This window comes from Meles meles, chromosome 4 (genome assembly GCF_922984935.1).
Source record: "Meles meles chromosome 4, mMelMel3.1 paternal haplotype, whole genome shotgun sequence".
NCBI classification, from domain to species: Eukaryota; Metazoa; Chordata; class Mammalia; order Carnivora; family Mustelidae; genus Meles; species Meles meles.
In genome coordinates this window covers 22,143,917-22,164,403 of record NC_060069.1, presented here as the reverse complement: position 1 = coordinate 22,164,403, position 20,487 = coordinate 22,143,917, and the positions used below count along the sequence as shown (strand labels likewise).

General features: G+C 41.8%; 1 protein-coding gene across 7 annotated transcripts in view; it reads left to right on the top strand.

The window, feature by feature from the left end:
- Positions 1 to 20,487, top strand: part of NEK10 (NIMA related kinase 10) — a 227,445-nt gene that overhangs the window by 21,532 nt on the left and 185,426 nt on the right. For 6 of the 7 annotated variants that reach the window (XM_046002046.1, XM_046002044.1, XM_046002042.1 and 3 more), the window contains exons 4-6: positions 4,496 to 4,626; positions 6,543 to 6,641; positions 17,950 to 18,034. In XM_046002046.1, coding sequence (XP_045858002.1) covers positions 4,496 to 4,626; positions 6,543 to 6,641; positions 17,950 to 18,034 — 315 coding nt within the window. Of the gene's footprint in view, positions 1 to 4,495; positions 4,627 to 6,542; positions 6,642 to 17,949; positions 18,035 to 20,487 lie in introns of those variants that run through there. The other variant, XM_046002047.1, reaches the window with a different exon arrangement.

Below are 20,487 nucleotides of genomic sequence, written 5' to 3'. Positions count from 1 at the left end.
CAGTGGGCGTATGGATTTTGACAGGTGTAAGGACTCCACTCTTAGCTCAAATCACAGGAAGAAGACGGTCCTTGGAAAATGGGCCAGTTTTCCATCAGTGGAATTGGTGGAAAGGCATTATCAGTGAAGTGAGTAAAATAATCAGATGTCTGAAGAAAGGAAAATCACAAGCATTTAAGAAAAATGGTGACTAAATATTTCTATTGGAAGTAGTCATACCTAGAGCTAGATGACATTGTGCAGTGTTTGAAGGCCCAGCTACACATTTTGTGTTTGATTCTGTAAGCCATAGGGAGTGTTGACATTTCCAACCAGAAATGACACAAACACGTTTTTAGGAAAGTCCTTCGCTTCAGTCTGTAGTCTCTTCACTTTCCACTCTTACTATTCAAGCTGCTCAGGTACCTCTCATTTTCTAGAACACACATAGCTGTCCTCTGTCTTCCCACCCATAAAAGTCTGTCTGGAATACTCTGAAAGACTCTTGGCATCCTGGTCTGTGGCCCAGCCTATACTTCCTTCTACCACAACAAACCCTTGTTCACTCATCCTGCAGCCTGTTCTCATGCTGGTTTTCCCCTCCCCCACCCCTGAACTCCTTGAAAGCAGAGACCATGGCTGTCCTGCTTCCTGTATGCCCAGTGCCTCATCACACTGCTGACTAATGATGTGTCTGGAATAGAAGTGCAGAACGGATGGATGCATCTAGAAAGTGGCGAACAATGAATCCGTTTAACAAGGAGACAGGGGATAAAGTAAGCGTTCATTCAACAGTTTCACCTTTGAGTATATAATGTGTGCCAGGCTCTGAGAGGTGCTAAGGACACAAAGACAGACAGATAGGATGCTGCCCTCAGGGTGGCCATATTCAAAGGGAAGAGGCTGATCTGTAAACTCGGAGTTGTACCAGGTGTGGTAAGTGCTATCAGAGAGGTTAGTGGAGAAATGCCACCAGGGAGGGAGTGAACCGCTGTGCCAGGAAGGGGCAGGTCCTCACCAGGAGGCTGTTAGAGCTGAGTCCTGAAAGTGATCAGTCTGCAACACACGCCCAGGCATGGAGTGGTCAAACACTACGGCGGTTTCTGGGACAAGTGACCGATACGATGCAGCCAGAATTTGGGGCACAGTTTTATATTTGACTGAACTGTTTGGCTTACTCATGTGTTTATTTATGTTATATGGACTTGTGGATTCTTATTTTAGTCCGTGGTAGATTTATTATCAAATACTGGATAGAAAATCATTCTAAAACTTAGTGGTTTAAAGCAACAATGATCATTTACTCTCTCACCCATTTTGTGGGTCCTGAATTGAGGGCAGTTTAACCTGGATTCTGGTTCAGGTTCCAGTGGGGTTGCCGATGGGGTTACTGGGGCTGGCAAGTAGGCGCTGTTTGTGGGTGAGAGGCCTCTCCACAGGGTTGTTTTTCCTCATAGAGTAGAGTCTGGGGATTCCCCCAGAAATCCCTCTACACATTTAAAGAAGCGATTTAGTCTTTTCAAATATTGTGCGAAGAGATGACACCGGACTGGAAGACAGGAACAGAGCACGGTGAGAGATTTTCCCACTGCGCAAGGTGGAATGGTGAAAAGCAAGAGGACTGACTCAGGACAGCGTTTCTCATCCCTAGAGATACATACACGGATGGTGGAGGTCTGAGCATGTTGGAGAGGGAGGCAGGTTGCTTGGATTTGAATACAAGCTCTGTCCCTTGCTAGCCCTGTGACCCTCAGGCAAGTCACTTAGCCCCTCTCGGCCTTAGTGTTTCTCATCTATAAAATAGTATTCATCTCATAGGGTTGTTAGGAGCATTACATATATTTAATACTTGCAAAGCACTTAGAACAGTGCCTCGTGTGCAGTGAACTCCATGTAAGTATTGTCCATGCTGATGGTGGTCATGAGGACCAATGGTTGAGTCCTGTGCCTTTTGAATAGGTTTCAAATCCAAGCGCCTGTAAGTCCATCACTTGTGGGAAAGGACAGGACACACTTTAAAGTGATCTATGTCATTTTGTGTTATGATACATTTATTATGTCCGAAGTTTCAGATGTTGGGTTGCGCAGAATAATCTGTCAAATGTAGTATGCTTTAAAAGAGCTAATGGCTTAACATAAAGAAATATGTAAGGGGGAGCTCACATGGATACCCTGATTGTGATGACACCAGGTAGGTGAATAGTATCATACAGATTTCATTGGACCTCCTGCAGTAGATGATGAGGAATATGGAGAGCAATTGGGGAGGCAAGGGAGAAGGCTGTGGATTGGACTCTGAACTCACATTGTTTTCATCCAAAGAGGGCTGGTTGCTTCAAGTTTCCTTCTAATATGTTCATGGTCTTTGCAACTATAGCTGCCAAGTCCATCTTATCAACTGAATCTCCATGAGTTGATTCCCAATTCTGGCTGCCTATTCTGCCAGCAAAGAGGATGGCTGCAGGCTGCGGCATCTTCCCACCCCTCTTCCCTGAGTGGACTGGGCTATTTTTCTCTGTGCTGGCTACCTTCCGTCTTGTGATCAGTATTCTGGAAGTTGCGGGAATGGCAGGTAGTTTGAAAAACTTTTGACCCGGAAAATCCACTTCCTGTTTGCTACATAGTGATGTTTCCTGTGTAACCCTGGAACATTTGCCCATTGCTGTGACTTCATGGCCAGTATCATTTAGGTTATCACACCCAGGGGTCATCTAATTTGTAAGGACACATTTTATTTGGTTAGCAAATTCATCTGCATGATGAGAATAATCATGAGGATTATTAGGGTATTTATAAAGCACATGAAAACTATGCCACGCACATAGCGAGTGCTTTATAAATAATAACTCAGTTTTCATAATAACTCTGCACATAATTATTATGTTATTATTACTATTTTTATTATATACATGTGTAATATATATAATATAATATATTATTATTATTATTTCCATTTTGATGATGTGGAAACTAATACACAGGGAGATTAGTAACATTTCCAAGATCGTGCAGCTACCTATTGGTAGTATTAAACCCAGGGCATCTGGCCGAGGGTTTGTTCTCTTAGCCAATAAGCCTTACTCTTTTGGGTGCCTGTGGCCTGTTATTTTGTAGTGTTTGTGGACTGACTGGCCTGCTATACTGAGATAGGTAGTTTAATAGGATGAAAGATTTATTATTAATGTTTTGAAAATGCAACTGTGCTGGCACATGATATATATATATATATATTTTGCTAGCCATTGAACAATGCAATTTTTAATTTTTATTTTGTTTGAGTTTTTATTTATTTATTTGAGAGACAGAATGAGAGAGGGGATGAGAGGGGAGAAGGTCAGAGGGAAAACCAGACTCCCCGCGGAGCTGGGAGCCAGATGTGAGACTCAGTCCCAGGACTCTGGGATCATGACCTGAGCAGAAGGCAGTCAGTCGCTTAACCAAGTGAGCCACCCAGGTGCCCAACAATGTCCTTTCTATAAGCTGACTGCCTAATGGAAAGTCAGACATACTCTTTTTGGATAGATGATATCTCTTTGTGGAATTGTGTCAAATATTTGGGTGGATAAGTACAACATATAGTAGCTTTATTTGATAATTATAATATATAGAATAAAAAGTAGATCTTTTATTTTTTATATTATGCTCTACTTACCTCCTCTGTAATAATCTCACTAGCTATAGAATATCCTTCATTTGTACTTTAGAAAGAATAAGGTATTTGTTTGCACTATGCTCAGCTTTATTACAGTACAAAAAAACAATACTCAGGGTTATCCTAATTATTGGTGCGAATTGATAAGTGAAACTATTTTAGTACTGATAACTTAGAATTTATTATATAAATAATTACAAGTTAATATTGGAAATGGGGACACATAGTTGCTATAGTTAATTTAAGCAATTTTTTTTAAACAAAATTTTGCTTTTCTTTTGGTGAATTCATGACTTTTATAAATATGATTGACTAATCAGGATGTTCAGACTCATTAAAAGAGATAGAATCCTCTTTACCTTTATGTCCCTGACACCTGGCAAGCACTGTGTGTGGCTAGCAAGTTTTGAATGAATGATGACTTATTCTCAGTTTAGGATTTCACACTCTACCGGAGAGTTCTAGTTGGATCTGGAAACTCTCTGGATCTGGAAACTGGCACAGTTGAATCATCCAAGAAGCTTTGAAAACTCCTAAGGCCCAGGCCTGACTGTGTTCAAAGTTCTCGTCATGTTGAGCTGCCACTATAATCAAGGGAGACTAAAAATACATAGATAACTGTAAGGTATGACAGGGGGTGTTACAAGCTATGAAGAGAAATAAAGCGAAATCAGGTAGCGAGAATAAATGTTTTAAGTCAGAGATGTTTAAATCTTGGGAAACTACATTGGCTTGGTTACCATGGTAATTATTTGTTTGGGAAAAATACTCATTCCCTTTATTCGGCCTCAATCTACCCCTTTCCCGCATTTTGTTACTTCTTTTATTGTTACCCTCATGGGTTCTGTGCTTCTGTTTTCATAGCTTCCAGCTATTAACTTCGATAGTGCCCAAAATAGCATGACGAAGACTGAGCACGTCATCAAGGTGGGTGGACACAGAGCCCGAGGTCAGTGGCATGAGTCCACAGAAGCTGTTGAACTTGAAAATTTTAGGTAAGAATGCAGTATTTCCCTTGTTTTCAGCAGCCTATTCTAATTAGCTCAAAACCTTGTCACAGGAGCTAAACTTTTAAGCTGTTTCAAAATTTATCATGAGGATTCTTAACAATTTTCATTATGCTTAAATCATTTCCAGAATATTGTGTAAATACAGCTTAATGACTGCAGCTGGAGCCACCTGGGTGTTTCAGGACACCTTGCTGCCATACCTTTGGCACTTATTCCACGAGAAAGAAGTTCCAGGTTGTTGACCTGGCCTGGCTGATTCCAGCCTTTGTCTTCAGCCTTTGGCCTGTCCATACGCTGCCAGCAGTGAGGAGGCATAAAAGAAGCCATTGCTGTGAACAGATGTGGTGGCAAAGGACTGGGATTGTCAAAGCAACCGAGTTTTTCAGTTGAAGGGATTGTACCTCACCTTTAACATGGAAACTGTCAATCCATGTTGCTCTCTCCTGTCACCATTTAGATCTCCTAGAAGTTGCACATTCTGTGGGCCACTCCCCTTCCAGGAGCTGGTTCTCTCAGGTTTACAATGTGCTGACTTCATCTGGCACTAAGTGTCATGTAAATAATGAATGGCATGAAATAGCAAGATGAATATTCTAGAATGATCATTTATTTATTTGGTCTAGACTTTGTCTCCCTGTCATTTTATGACAATGAATTTAATATTCCACAAAATCACAGGACGTTATACAGTTTCAATTTAGTGAGGAACACTAAATTCTTCAAAAATTCTTACACAGTCAGTCTACTGGTACCCGGGTACTAAGAATGCATTACAGCCCTCACCTGGCTAAGGTAGGGACACACTGTCCAATGACATCTGAAAGACTGCAAAGGCAGAACAGTTCAAATGGTAAGACCACAGAACTTGCCTTTGATGTGATATGCTCATGTAATTCCAGCTTGTTTGGCCTGGATCTTAAACCTGATCTATTTTAATATCCATAAAAATCATGTAATCATATATTTTATAGTGATGTCACAATTTTGTGCATTATTTCTATCCTCTCCCAGTTTTAGAGTGGAATGTTTGGCAGTATTTGTAACCTCTTTAATTGGCTATATCAGAAGAAAGAAGCTGAAGATAGGATACCTGCAGACTTGGTTAAGCACACATGTACACAGACACAGACACATACACATCAACCAATCAGCAACCACAACCATAGCAACTTTCATGGTTGAAGGGGTGTAGGCTGTGTTTGATAAATCCATATTACCTACAAGGAGATATGTATGGTAAACACTGATGTTAATAGCTATAGCAGCCAATGGGGTTGTGGGTGCAAAAATGAAGGGAAGAATTGTTTACTGCCTCATGCACAATGTCTAGATAATATGTCCTTATCATTCTTTCTCTTTGTATCCACTTTTACCCCCCTCCAAACAAGTTTAGCTGCGAAATATTTATGAGTACTTATAATTTAGTTAAATGATGAAATTAAGTATATATGCTCAGTTATAATCTTCATTATAATTATAATTGACTTTCTAGTTCCCTTTTTCTTTCTTTCTTTCTTTCTTTCTTTCTTTCTTTCTTTCTTTTTCTTTCTTTCTTTCTTTCTTTGACAGACAGAGATCACAAGTAGGCAGAGAGGCAGGCAGAGAGAGAGAAGGAAGCAGGCTCCCCGCTAAGCTGAGAGCCCAATGCAGAGCTTGATCCCTGCACCCTGAGATCATGACCTGAGTGGAAGGCAGAGGCTTAACCCACTGACGCACCCAGGCACCCCTCTAGTTCCTTTTTTAACAGTTGATATGTGCCTTTAGCAATATGTTAAACCCCAAGAATTTTTCCATATCTACATGAATACAGATGGTCTGTACTTGGGAACTTTGCATTGGGAACTTTGAGACGGGCTAAAAGATTTCTATTACAAAATGCTTTTCTGTTTGTTCCATATCAGTATAAACTACAAGAATGAGAGGAACTTCAGCAAACATCCCCAGCATAAACTATTTCAGGAGATCTTTACAGCCTTGGTGAAAAATAGACTCATCTGCAGGTAAGATTCTCCCAGAAAAGACCAACAATTTACCCAAGAATGGCATATCTTATACATCTTATTTCTAGTATGTGGTTTGAAGCAGTTTGTGATATTGAGCGCAACATACTTAAAAGATAAAATAGAGGAAATATCATAAATAGGCATAAATACATGATAAATCATAAATAAATGATAAAATGGGCAAATGAATAGACATTGCAGGTGAGTTTATTAAAATTACTCTGGTTAAGTGTTGCATTTAGCCAAATTTTATGGCATTAAGGTAAAATGGTATGACCCACATTATACTGTTTTTCTTATTATTCTTACTCTGAATTTGGATACTTAGAAGGAGTTTATTGCCAGGGTTCTTATGAAGCAGACATTGGGCAACCCCAATGCCAGCATCCTCTTGGTACGCTTTTGTGGTTGATACAAGGACTGATTAGATGGACTGCCCCAGCCTTGACTCTGGGAAAAGGCTGAAAGTATAACCTCCAGTCATGGCCCAATGACAATGTTTCCTCACAGGACCAAGTCAAATGTTCTCTCCATTGCTCTTCTTTGTCTTAACACAAGAGCAGTGTTGGGACTTTAGAGAAGGATTTGCAAGACCTCTAGACTCTGTCTAACAAACAGGTCTTTCAATGAACCATTGACTAGTGCTGGATTGCGGTCAGGACTGAATTTTCTATCCATTTGGGCTTCTTGAAGTGAGAGCTGGTTACAGTGCTGCCAGATATGGAGGTGGCCCCTAGCATTATGTCATGGTGGGACCTGGCCTTCTACTCTTCCCTGGAGGCCCAGGCTCTCTCCTCAAGCATCAACTGAAAAGATGCCTATAAAGAACCTTAAATCTTTCCCATTGCTTTGGGACTTGATTGAGATATCTGAATTCTTCCCCAGTGAGATGGGAAAAAATTACTCCTATTCTGGAAGATAGGAGAAATATAAATAATTTAATGCCTGACCATGTGACTTGGTTCAGTGCAATAGCTGACTTTAAGTAGAACAGTATTTCGGTGGATCCTCCATGATGAATCAGCACTAAATATGCCTGAGTGGTAGTCTTATGAGTTGACCTTTAGAAGGGGGTTATTTAGTATTATGTATGTAAGTATTGGACAGTGGCTGCCAAATACATTTGTTTACTTTAAAGCAATAAGGATTGGGACTGCATCTGTTATGCCTTGGTACTTGATTTAGGCAGAGGATTATTAGACTGACTCAGAACACGAAAAGCCTAAAATCTTTGTCATGGTTATGGAATTGGGTCCCTGCTTAGTTCTTGACAATATACTCAAAGATTGTTGAAAGATTAATGAACACTGCTACAAAGGACATGAAGTTGTCCCCGACTGTTTTCTTCTTGAGCTTGAACAGAGTAGGACAATGGTTAGTAGCAGAATAATTATGCCTGAAATGGTATTAGGCAATGATGTTCTTTAATTTGTTTTGAAGACGACTACCATCAGCTCTTCAGGGGATGTCCAATAGACCATTTATCAGGTTAGTGCTTTGAGGAAGGCAGAGCATTCCCTATATTTAAGATGTGAGAGATGTCACTGTGTCCCCAGCCTGAGGGCACTAGAGGCAGAAATTGTTAGGGAAACTAATCGGGCAAGGGTTGGCATCCAGCAGTTGAAAAGATCTTAACAGTTCTGCAGTTAAGAGATCTCTTGTCAGAACCTTTTCAAATTCTTAGTGATTAATGAGCCTTCTTAGATTGGATGGAATTACTGACTTGCAACATGAGTAGTCCCTGGAAATCTTCAAACTAGGAAGAGATGATTATAGATCTCTTTGCTTTCATAGCAGGAGAAGGAATTTAGGAATGTTGAACATCAAGGGCATCCTTTTACGTCATCCTCTGGCTGCTGACAGATTGTTACGTTCAGTTCTATTCTAAAAGCAGGGTTAGGTCAAAGATGGCTTAAGTGTGAAGGTCTTCTATTGTTTCTCACCCTGTATGACCTTGCTAAGATAGCCAGAATTACCTTTTCTCCTCCTTTTCCACTGAAATTTAGACTTATAGAAGAACTATATCTCGGGGCCTTTTCTGGTATAGCTTCCTATCCTCTTCTTTGCAAACATCAGATTTAATGTTGGCTGGAAAGCTTGGATTCAGCTCAGTAATTTAATTTTTGAATATCTTCTGTGCATAGAGAAGGGAGGGAATAAACAATGGGAAAGGAAAAGAGGGTGAAAATATAAAGATGAATAGGACACATGATCCCCTTTCTTCTAAGGACTCAGCATCTACTCTGGTCAGCAAAACAGTTACCCAGTATCCCAATACAAGGGAAAATATGGTGGATATAAACTATTTCTATTATGACAACTAAATACTGGGGAGGTTGAAGGACTGCGGACTTTGGTCTTTGCTCTGGTTCAGGCTGTAGACAAGATTGGGCATGTTCAGGATGCTATGCCATTCAGTTTTACCCTGAAGATACGGCTGATGGGGAGTAGAATGTGAGTCCTTCCAGGTCATCAGTCAGTTTATGGCTGAATGATGCTGTTCTCATTGTTGATCTATGTCATTCTCCCCAACTGTAATCTTCCCCTAAACCACACTTCTGGATACCTCCTTTCTGGGTGCATTTCCTAAGACTGACCTGTGATTACTCCCTCGTTCTCAGAAATGAAATCGCCAGGTGGCATCTGAAATGAGACAGGACTTGTTAATCCAGGGTCAGATAAGGTAACACTGTAAGCTGCAAACACCTCATGGTCAATCTCAAAGGGCAAGTGAAAATATCGTGTCTGAAACTGAGGTTACTTCTGGTTACTCGTGGTCGTGAATCTTGATGTGTGGCAGAGTATGGAAGCAAATTTTGTATTTTCCCAACTTTCCTTTCTGCCATAGGGTCATTTGTGTGTAGGAGAGTCTACTGTTAGAAAATAATTCCACCCCCCCTTACATTTCATCTGCCTGTCCAGAGAAGTACAAAGAGAACTTGGTATCCAAGACTAGGTTGTTATGAGGGTGTATAGGGAAGTAAAACTTGTCACAAAATTGACATATCCTCTAATTAACGCCTTATAAAATTGACTTCTACTCAGATATCTCTTCTGTGTATCTGTTCCTCGGAGCTCCCTCTTTGTTGGTCCATTCCGTGCTGACTGCAAGACAATGTGCAGATCCTGTAACACAGTACAAATATAACATAATCTATTTGTGAAATGAACTTGAAAATCTGAATATATAGAATATATATAGAATATATACATGTATATATGTACATGTATATTCTATATATATTCTATATATAGATATCTAGATATCTAGATATCAATATCTATGGAATATATTCCATATATACATGTATACACACACACACACATATATATATCTATTGGATATATATATATATAGAATTGGATCATGTTATATGATTGGTCAGAAAAAGTGTGCCCCCAGATGTCAGCAGCATCCATTCTTGCTTTGTTCTATTTATTAGGGCAGAGTTGCAATTATAACTGAAATTTTGCTAAATGTAAAATAAAATAAATCTCAGTTTCATAGTTTATATTTTAAGATCATGTTTTCATTAAGTCATGTCCCCTCCTATCTAATATGAAATTTGGTCTTATTTATTTATTTATTTATTTTATTTTTTTTTTTTTTTGTTTTTTTTTTTGTTTTGTTTTTGCATTTCTTTGGTTGGTTGATTGTTCTGTGGGTTTTTTTTTTTTTTTTCCCTTTTTATTAATTTTTTCAGCGTAACAGTATTCATTCTTTTTGCACAACACCCAGTGCTCCATGCAAAACGTGCCCCCCCATCACCCACCACCTGTTCCCCCAACCTCCCACCCCTGACCCTTCAAAACCCTCAGGTTGTTTTTCAGAGTCCATAGTCTCTTATGGTTCGCCTCCCCTCCCCAATGTCCATAGCCCGCTCCCCCTCTCCCAATCCCACCTCCCCCCAGCAACCCCCAGTTTGTTTTGTGAGATTAAGAGTCATTTATGGTTTGTCTCCCTCCCAATCCCAAGAATAAATGAAATTTGGTCTTATTTAAAGTGAGTTCACTTAACTGGTCTCTTCTTGGTACGATTATCCCACAATTGCCAGGAGATCTTCTCTTTCCTTGCCTGTAACTTTTGTAGACACAAGTATATATAAGGTTTTCAAATTTCCATTAAAAGAGAGCCACCTGACCCATTTAGCATGACCTTTTTGGCCTAAAAATGCAGTCACTTTTCTAATAAGAACAAGTTGGTGTCCTTACTATTTTACATCCCATTTTCAGAAATGTCTACTATAAACTGGCGTATTTTGGAAATGCATCTGTTAGAAGTCTAGATTGGGAAGATATTTATTTATACTCCACACAAGAGCTTAAGAACTTCTTGAATTGGGGGTGCCTGGGTGGCACAGTTAGGCACCTGACTCTTGATTTCGGCACAGGTCTGATATCAGGGTTGTGAGATAGAGACCCGCATCAGGCTCGGCATAGAATCTGCTTGGGTTTCTCTCTCCCTTTCTCTCTCTCTGCCCCTCCTCCCCAAAATAATAAATAAATCTAAAAAAAAAAAAAAAAAAGAACCCCTTGAGACAGGGAAAGCATCTGGCAGAGACTTCACAATTTAGAAATGCTATTCAGAGTGTCCTGGGGCCTTCACAGGTACTTTTAACCAATAGGACCTACGCAGTTATTTGTTTACCAGATAGACCTTTGCTCTCCATGTCCAAGCTAGGCCTAGGTCACGACGCAATTGACTCTTCTTTGAGCTTTGCTTGAACTTCGGCACTGGCTCTCCAGATCCTATCTGGGGAGGTGAGAGGAAAGGACTGGAAGCAATCTCTTGATTTAGTTCTTAAAATGTACAAAGTTGATAGAGAGATGCTTTTTCTGTGATTTTCTTGCATCAGGTAGCACACAGGTCAGTAGGGTCCTTTAAAGATTTCCTCCTCACCTGGGAAAAGGGAAGCCTGGTCACTTTGGTAAAGTCTGGCCATCCTCTAAGGACAGGGGTAAAACTCCAGTTCCCTAGTGGTTCACAAAGCCCTTGAGATCTTGTTCCCACTTGGCCTCATCTTTTGCTCCTGCCTCGTGCATCCATGGGGCTCACCAAGGTCACAGCAAGCCCCTGATTATTCCCTGGAGAGTGAATTTCTCTCACCTCTGAGCCTCCGTCCATGCTAATGCTCACCACCGTAAGCCTGCTGCTCCCGCGTCTTTGCCTTCCTCGCTGTTCTGGCCCCTCAGCTGTCCTCTCGTCTCATGGCCCTGGGGTCCTGTTCCTCTCTCCCATACACTGAACTCCCAGTGGACAGGGCTTGGGTGTCTTATATCCAGCTAAAGCCATTGTCACTGGTTTTATTGGAGAGCATGGGTTCTGAGAGAGTCTTCCTGTAGTGAAATTTCTCCGTATTAAAATATTTTGAGCACCATAAAAAAATGTAAGGATACAGAAAGTGATAAAAAAATGAAAAATTACCCTTTATACCACTCTTAGAAGTAGTTCCATTAATTCTTGCTCTCTTTCCTTCTAATGTTTTAAAAATTCTATGCTTTTTTCTTCATTTATTTGAGAAATTATTATGCACATATAAAACCCGTATGTTATCCAGAGTAAAGTTTTTAAAAGAGCTGTCTCATTGGCTGAGACTCCTTTAGGATCTTGCCTTTTTGTCGCTCTTTTGCTCTAAGTTTCAGAATCTTAAATGTACAAAGGAAGAAAATAACCTTTAAGAACCTAGGACCTCGTGTAATTCTCAAACAAAAACAAGCATCTTCCCATCACGTATCTTGGAGAAAATATTTAACTCTTATATTTTTATTTCTCCTGAAATGTTATTCTCCTCAAATATATACATATATATCCACACACACACATACAAAAGACATCATCCAATTACAGAGCTGGAGTAGACCCTGAAGGAAAAGTCCAGTCCAGCCTCATTAATACATGCAGTCGCTGAGAGGTTAAGGCCAAGCCCAGGGTCCTCAGACAAGACTTAGCTGATATTCTTTTCTCCTCTGCCTGGTTCCTGGGTTATTTATTAATCAAAGTAGTTTTGCACCAGAAAATATCACTTCAGTAATCATGTTCTCTCTGTTCTGCTCTCTACTGTTGCTTCTTGCAAAAATTGTCCACTTGGATGTCTAACAGGCTTGAAATTAAAATGTCCCCACCTTCCCAGGAAAGCAGTGCTTTTTCTTGAGCCACATGTAACCGCCAGAACCAATCTGAATGTGGCCAAATCAATAAATGACAGCTTCCCATCAGTTCGCGAGATTCCGAGAGCCAGCCACTGAGTTCCAGACACATTCTAGGAAGCACGTTTCTATGGCTAAAGTCAGCCAACCCCCAAACACTTGCACTTACGTAAGTCTACCCATCCCTTTATCAGCGTCACTCCGGCAGACTGTACTTTGTAAGTTGTAACTGCTATTGATTCATCTTTTGTTTTACATATGCCTTAGTAGACTTTTTCTTCTTTGGACGTCTCAAGGTTGACATACTGAAAACAAGACTTTTGATTTTTCCTGCTTAACTTGTGCACCCCGAGCTATACTCTTCTCCATATGTTGACCAGGTCCAAGCTGCCATCATGTTTTGCTTAGACAATTGCAGTAGATTAACTGGGCTCCCTGCTGTGATCTCTGGCTCCCTATACTGTTCTCAACACTATTTCCAAAACGATCCTTTCAAAATCTCTGTTGGATTGTGTTAGTTATTTGCTTAGAGCCTTCTAGTGGCTTTCCAGAATAATAAGTCTGAAGCCTCTGTTCTTATTCTACAAAGTCCTGCAGATCTGGCTCTTGCCATCTCTCTGACTTTAACTCCTCTTACTTGTCTATGTTCTCTTGGCTCCAGCCCCACGGGCTTCCTTGCTGTTCCTTGCATAATCAACCACACTTCTGCTCGGGGACTATATACTTAACTCTTTCGCTCTTCTGACCTAGACTCCTTCCTCAATTCATTTGGATGCTAATTTTATCAGAGAACCTTTCTGACTGCCTGAAAATAGTATCCCCTGGACTCCTAAACTTTAACCTTTGTTGTGCTGCATTGTATGCCACCTCATATGAATTTTTATTAGTTTGTGTTTAGCATTGATCTTCTCCCTTTAGAAGGTAAGCTCCATGAACACAAGTGCATGGTTTTTTTTTTTGAAGATTTTATTTGTTTATTTGACAGACAGAGATCACAAGTAGGCAGAGAGGCAGGCAGAGAGGGAGAGAGAGGAGGAAACAGGATCCCTGCTATGCATAGAGAGCCCAATGTGGGGCTCGATCCTAGAACCCTGGGATCATGACCTGAGCCAAAGGCAGAGGCTTTAACCCATTGAGCCACCCAGGTGCCCCAAGTGCATGGTTTTGTCCTTTGCTGTACCTCTGGGTGTGGAACAGTGCCTGGCTACGAGAAGGTGATGAGTAATATGTAAAAGCTTTCTACCTCTGAAACTGCCATCAACTATGTAGAAGAAATGCATGTAGACAGTCTTTGCTGTTCAATGACTGACTGTAGGAACCAGCAAAGACCCTTTAGATGGACTTTTGGTTGGGAGCCTATTTGGGGCTAGGGTGAAAATAAAGACCCGTTAAGATTAATGAACAAGTCAGTAAAGGTTCCTTGAATTAATTTCTTCACACATATTCTTTTTTCATCTAAGTTTTACCATATCTATTTTGATGTGAATTTTACTCTTCTAGGGTCTCCCCCCATACACAAAAATACCCCCACAGGGCTCTTTTCATGAATTTGGGATAATATTTATTTTGAAACAGGCTTGAACTTCTCCCCTCCTAAATTTTGAGTTGAAGGTAGAAGTTTTCTTGGTGTTGTTTTGTGTGTCAGTGAGAAGGGGAATTGAAATAACACCCCACCTTGAAGGTGCTGCGTGTTTTGAGCAAGAATCAGAGCAAACCATGGTACATATGAGGTCAGGGGTGAACCTCTGGCTTGCGCACCTGCCCCTGGAGTCAGCTAACCTCAGAGCCATTTGGCTGTCTTGTTGACCTTGGTACTTGCAGCTTTATGATCCAACACCACTGCCTTGTGGCTGGCTTTTACATGGAGCTCTCACATCGTACATTTATTTGTCTCTTTCACCATGCAAGAAGGTGAAACCCTGACTACCCTCCTTTCAACGCTATGCGGCCAGTGCCATTTTTCCTTCCCTTTTTTGTATCGATAGCAGAAAGTGGCGTGTGATGCTAAAAGCAACGTGGCAGGTGGTCATGGACAAAGGCCGTGGGAGCTGATCACGCTGCCATGTATTAATAGTCCTGTGAAAGAAGTGGCAAAAGTTCAGTCACAAGAGGGGATAAATATTTGCCTGCTCATGAATCCGCTGCTGTGCGGCGGCTATATTGGGACATAGCCTCCAGGGAAACACTATCTTTGCAGACGGACAGCTTCTTCAGAGCTGCCCCAGAGGACCCCCCGGCTGCTGTGCTCAACATTCCTGCTCCCACAGTAGCTGCGTTTTGGAGAGTCACTGTCTCCCTAGTCACCCCCGCCTGGGGGACCTGGGGTGGGGATGGGAGGGACGGCAGGAGCACTGGCCCGGGAGTCAGCCCCCAGTTCTGCTCTCATGTGCAGCCTGGAGCCAGCCACTCTTGCTCCTTGGGACCTCTGCTGCCTCAGTAGAACGAGGGCCCCTGTTTTTACCATTGGTCGCTATTATTCTCTGTAATTCTCCGGTTGCACTAAGTTCTGTGTTTCCTAGTCCCCCAACTCTTGGCAAACAGAGATCTCTATCATCTTACAGAGCACTCCATTCCACTTGAATACCAGAGATCCATCCCATGCGCTGCGTCCTTGTGGGGGGTTCAGGGCTGGGAGCCAAGGAAGGAACAACTGCTCCTTCAGAGGTCAGTGCTCAGAGAGGAGAAGCCAGAGGACTCAGACACCAGGAATTCTATTTACATTTACAACAGCAGAGGCCAGAATCATGTAGAAATATTAATAGCTTTGGGCTTCAGTTCCAAAATTGCAAAACAAAAAATGCCATTTGCTTGGAACAGAACTTTTAACTCTGAGACTTTTCTGGAACTCATTTATTTATACTCCTTTAATAACAATAATTTTAAGAAGCCTATTCTGGAATTTTTTTTCCTTTTCTGTTTTGGGGGGGGAGGAAATAGAAGAAAACTTTTCATATTTCTTTTAATATGAAAAACATTGCAAAGGTCATGAACTTTCCTCATGAAGAGTGTGTATAGTTAACAGGAAAAATACCAGTGCACACATATTTGTATCATGAATCACCTCTTAATATGTCCCGTAGCTTTTCCTCTTAAATAATGAAAAGCAATCAGCATTAAACCTCATTAGATTTTTAGCAGCTGTTGCAACTTGATCATTATTTCTGTTTGATCTTTGGGCTGTCGTATCTTTGCACCACAGTTCAGGCTATGTGCTATCTTTAGCTAACCCCAGCACCTGAAAGGGAAAGCAGCCATGTGCCGTCTCCCTATTTATAAAGATAAAAGGTATTCTCTCTGTAATAGGAGCCTCAGAATAACCACATCCTTACAAGTGTTCCCATAGGTAATGGTTGTAAATTCAAAGTGTTTTTTGAATTTGCATTATTTTTCCCCATGCAAGGAAGTCCGCATGAACTACAACAGTGCAGCTTCCCACTGTGGCCTTGGCGAATTCTGTCTGGGCTGGCAGCCCTGGGATGGTTGAGCCCTGCCTTTCTTCTCAGAAGAGACTGAACTTTGTCTCCACAGCAAAGGCGTTACTGTCATGGTGGCTGGGGTGAAAGAGGGCTGTGGTTGATGGTAGCTATGGTGGGCAGCTGCTGCCAGGAGCAATTCTCAGCCACTGATGCTTTGGGGACATTTTGCTTAGCCTCTCTCTCCAGAGCAAGGCCTCTGATGGAGCCTCTAATCTATCAGGAGCACTCAGGCATCCCTAGGAATATAAGACTATGGGAAAAACATATTTCCCAAGCTCCTTCTCATGAGCTAAGTCTTAGTGGATGGGATTTGGGATAGAATAGAATGGGGGAAGGTGACACCTCCAGGGGCAGTGACCGTAGATATTTTGCCTTTAAGGAGGGTGGGTCTTGTGCGCTCAGTTTCAAGATGTGCAGGTTTGGGGGCAGAGCTGTATTTCTTAGGACCGTGGAGGAGACGAAGCTGAATTCTACCACCAAAGTCTAAGGATTAATAGGAGGCAGGCCAGGCAAGGGTCGGCTTGGGACCTCAGCTGAAGCAAAGGTACCAGGTGATGGAAGGGGGCGGATCTTTAAAGTCTCTTAACCTTTCTGGATGCATAACTAGCTCAGCTGTGGCACAGGTGGGAGAGGTTGGGAGAAATTATGTGGATTCTAGTCTGGAATAGCTTTTGTCATCTTCCTCAGTTTTTCTTGGCTAACTATGGAGTAAAAGGCACTTTTTGTTCTAGGGATTTGTTAACATTTATACTAAGCGCCACTGTTGGACTAGCTTTGAGGGCAGTGGGAGACAAGTATTGCTTGAGATGGTGCCCATGCTTGCTTTTCCCCTTCTCCTTGGTGCTCCCCACCCTCAGTGGTCTCCCCCGAGGACATGTCCTTCCTTAATCATTCACCTGCACACCAACCTTCGTCTCAGGTTCTGCTTCCAGGGAAACTGACCTAAGAAAATACTTTATCATAGCATTTTCCCAAACTGGAAGCTACAGAGGACCCCCAGGGGTGTCACAGGGTCTTTTAAATTTGCAAGGAAAACAGAGCTACACCGTATCTGTCAGACCGAGGTACTTTATGGTTTCCATATGAAGGTTGTGCTGCCTTCCTTTAGATGACGGCATATTTTTATGGAGCTGGGTTTTCTGTGGTTGTCATGGTAAAAGCAAATACGATGTGAAATTCAGCTAGAAGAGAAGATGAAGATGGTAGTATGCAATCTGGTTACAAGGCTTGAGAATTTGTTTAGAGCCTACAGGTGCCCATACCCCATTCATAAGTAAATGTGGTCAAGAACAAAATAAAAGCACATTTCTTATAATTATGTGTATTATTTTTTCAAATTGGATACTAAGTTATCCGGGCATAAATTCTTATTGATTCAAACCTAATTATTGGAAAGTTTAGCGATGTCTTTTGGTCTGGCGCTGCCCTCAGCCAAAAGGGCACTGGCAGCCAAATCACTCTGAGGCCTCTGCTTCATGAGGGTAATGACAGCCTTTATGTATTTTGCACTGCGATTGTGTGAGTGTTCAGGTACCAACTAACATTCCTTACCGCAGATTAAGTTTGAAATACACTAATTCTGCTCCTTTGCATATTCCTTATTCCCCTTCATCGTCTTGTGTTGCTCTGTCACACTGGCCTTTTAAACATGGACAAACGTGCTTTCTCTTTTCTTCTTTCAGAGAGTGGGTTCATCGAGCCCCATCTATTCATTTTCTGAGAGTGTTAATCTGTCTGAGACTACTAATGAGGGATCCGTGTTACCAGGTTGGTTGGAAAAAATAAAGATAATTCTTACTTTTCATGAAGATGAGATTGAAAAAAACTGGGACCATGTTAACCTTTTTCCTCTCTCACAACTCAGTAGCCTTCAAATTTAGGAGGCATCTCACATGCTATCTAAAAAGATATAGCTTTAATAGAGACAAAACAATCTGTAAGTTTTCTGCTATATGAGCTGTGGGATCAAGTGGATGGAACTTTTGGTGTATGTCTTAACCCACTGGCAATCAGAGAGGTGTACACTTGGCTACACCAAGGCTCAGCAGCTCACTATGTCAATGTCAGCTGTGACCAGCGGGGGCCTTCCCAGGGGGTTCCAGAGGCCGCCAGAGGGAAAGGCAGGGCCTGCACTTTTGGCTGCTGCTCCAGAGGCCGCGCCCTTCCCCACATCCAGCCTCAGACCCTGAGTTAGAAGTGAGCAAGGGACCCTCCCGTTTGTCTCAAATGAGGGCTGCGAGGTCAAAAACCTTTCCCTCCCCTCCCTAGTTAGTGGAGTGTGCTGCCCCTCATTTAGTGCCTTGTTAACTTGGATGCACCTAAGAAGCCCCTGGGAATCTTGTAAATTGCAGATTGTGATTCGGCAGGCATAGAGTGAGGCCGAAGGCTCTGCATCTCTGACAAGCTTCCAGAGGATGCCCATGCCACTGGTCCATGGCCCACACATTGCGTAGCCAGGACTTGGTGCTTTTGCAGTGAGACTCTAAAGAGAAGCTTACCTAATATTTCACCTGACCCTTGAAAGTTCATTCTTCCAGTAACTGGCTGGTAGATAGCCGCTTCCATCAAGCAGCAGCTCTCACACTTTTGTGTCCATCAGAAGCACATGGAGGACTTCATGATGGCAAGGGCCCATCACACAGTTTCTGATTCCATAGGTTTGGGGAGGGCCTGAAGAGCTTTCCAATAAGTTCCCAGGTAATGCTGATGCTGCTTGTCAGAGGACCACAATTTAAGAACCACTCCTCTGAAGCCTCAAGACGGCTTATTCAGTCATTGTTGCTTCTGCTTGCAGTGTTAAATATCTAGAGTGTTCTTAGTGTTCATACATGCTTCAGTAATTTTCACAGATTGTTTTTTCCCCCTAAGAAGCATCTCCTTTTACATCCTGTCCTGATAAGCTACTAGGAAGCTCAGACCACTAGGTATTTCTTATTTAGGATTTGATTTTATTGATGAATTGTTTTGGGTCAGAATGTATCTCTTTTCACAACCCCAGTGACCACGTTTTCCAAACTTGGCACTTAAAAAAAGTATTTTGGTACTAGTCAGCTACAGAGCCTGCTCTGATTTGAGACTTTGGAGATTCCTGGTGGTTCCACTACTTTCCTTTAAGAAGAATCACCACTTCCTCATTGGTATTCTGAGTGGGCTTTGTGCTATTATCATTTAGCTTTGACTGTGGGCCTCAGAACATACTCCAAATGGCCTTCTGTCCTGGTTGCTCAAAGTTTCCTGGGAAAATAGCATCCTTTCCCCCATGACCTACTTTACAGAACTGTGTGTTCCATGTATTTCTGAGAAGCCATTTGCAATTCTGTGTGGAGCATATCTCATAAGGGTGGACCGTGTGTTCCATTTTTCCCAGATCAGTCCCAGAGTGTGCTCATTGTTCCCACTTAATTATTAATAACGCCCTCTTTGACTCTCATGAAGATGGATTGTTAGCAGGAAATCTAGTTTTTTGATTTACAGAAGTTAGAAAAATAGATGTACTCTGAGCTGTTCTCTCTGTTCAGAGAATTGATGACAGCTGTCTCATACTCTGCAGATCCCCATCTGAAGTCCTGCCTTTCTTAGTCTCGTTCTTGATGGATTGGGACTGGGTTGATTGCCCTGCTCTCTGCAGGAAAGAATTCAGCGATCTCTTTGTTTATGGCATTTTGTGACTAAACACATATTAAAGGAAGTCTTTCCCTGATTTCTAGCCTTTCCATAGAAGGGGATTCTCTTTGAATCTCTCCCCCACACTCTCTTTCCACAAAGAAGAGCATGTGGTCAGGCAGTTGCCAAGAATTGTTGGCCGAAGTCACAGAGCTTTGCTAGGATTTACTATAATTTATGCCAGTGAATCTCAGCAAGTCTTCACCCTTGCTAGGCATTTCTTTCACCTCTTGTTAAGTCGGTGCTACAGGATCCACAGAGGCTGGTCCAAACCAGGTCCACTTCTCATAGCCCAACCCCAACTCCTCAAACACTACCCCCATCATTCCCACCAAATCACAGCATCATCTGCTTCATGGAGAAAACCAAAGCCATCCCAGTGGGAGCTCTCTTATTATCTCTTTTTTGTTGCTTGAAATATTTGGCTTACCTTGAAACTTTATGTTGTTCTTGTTTCAGGAGAAATATTCCTCCTCCTTGCCAAGGCTTTCCCCTCTACCTATTCTCTTTCTTACTATGTCAGTGGCTCCCTTTCTATTTTCCATTGTCATAAAAAT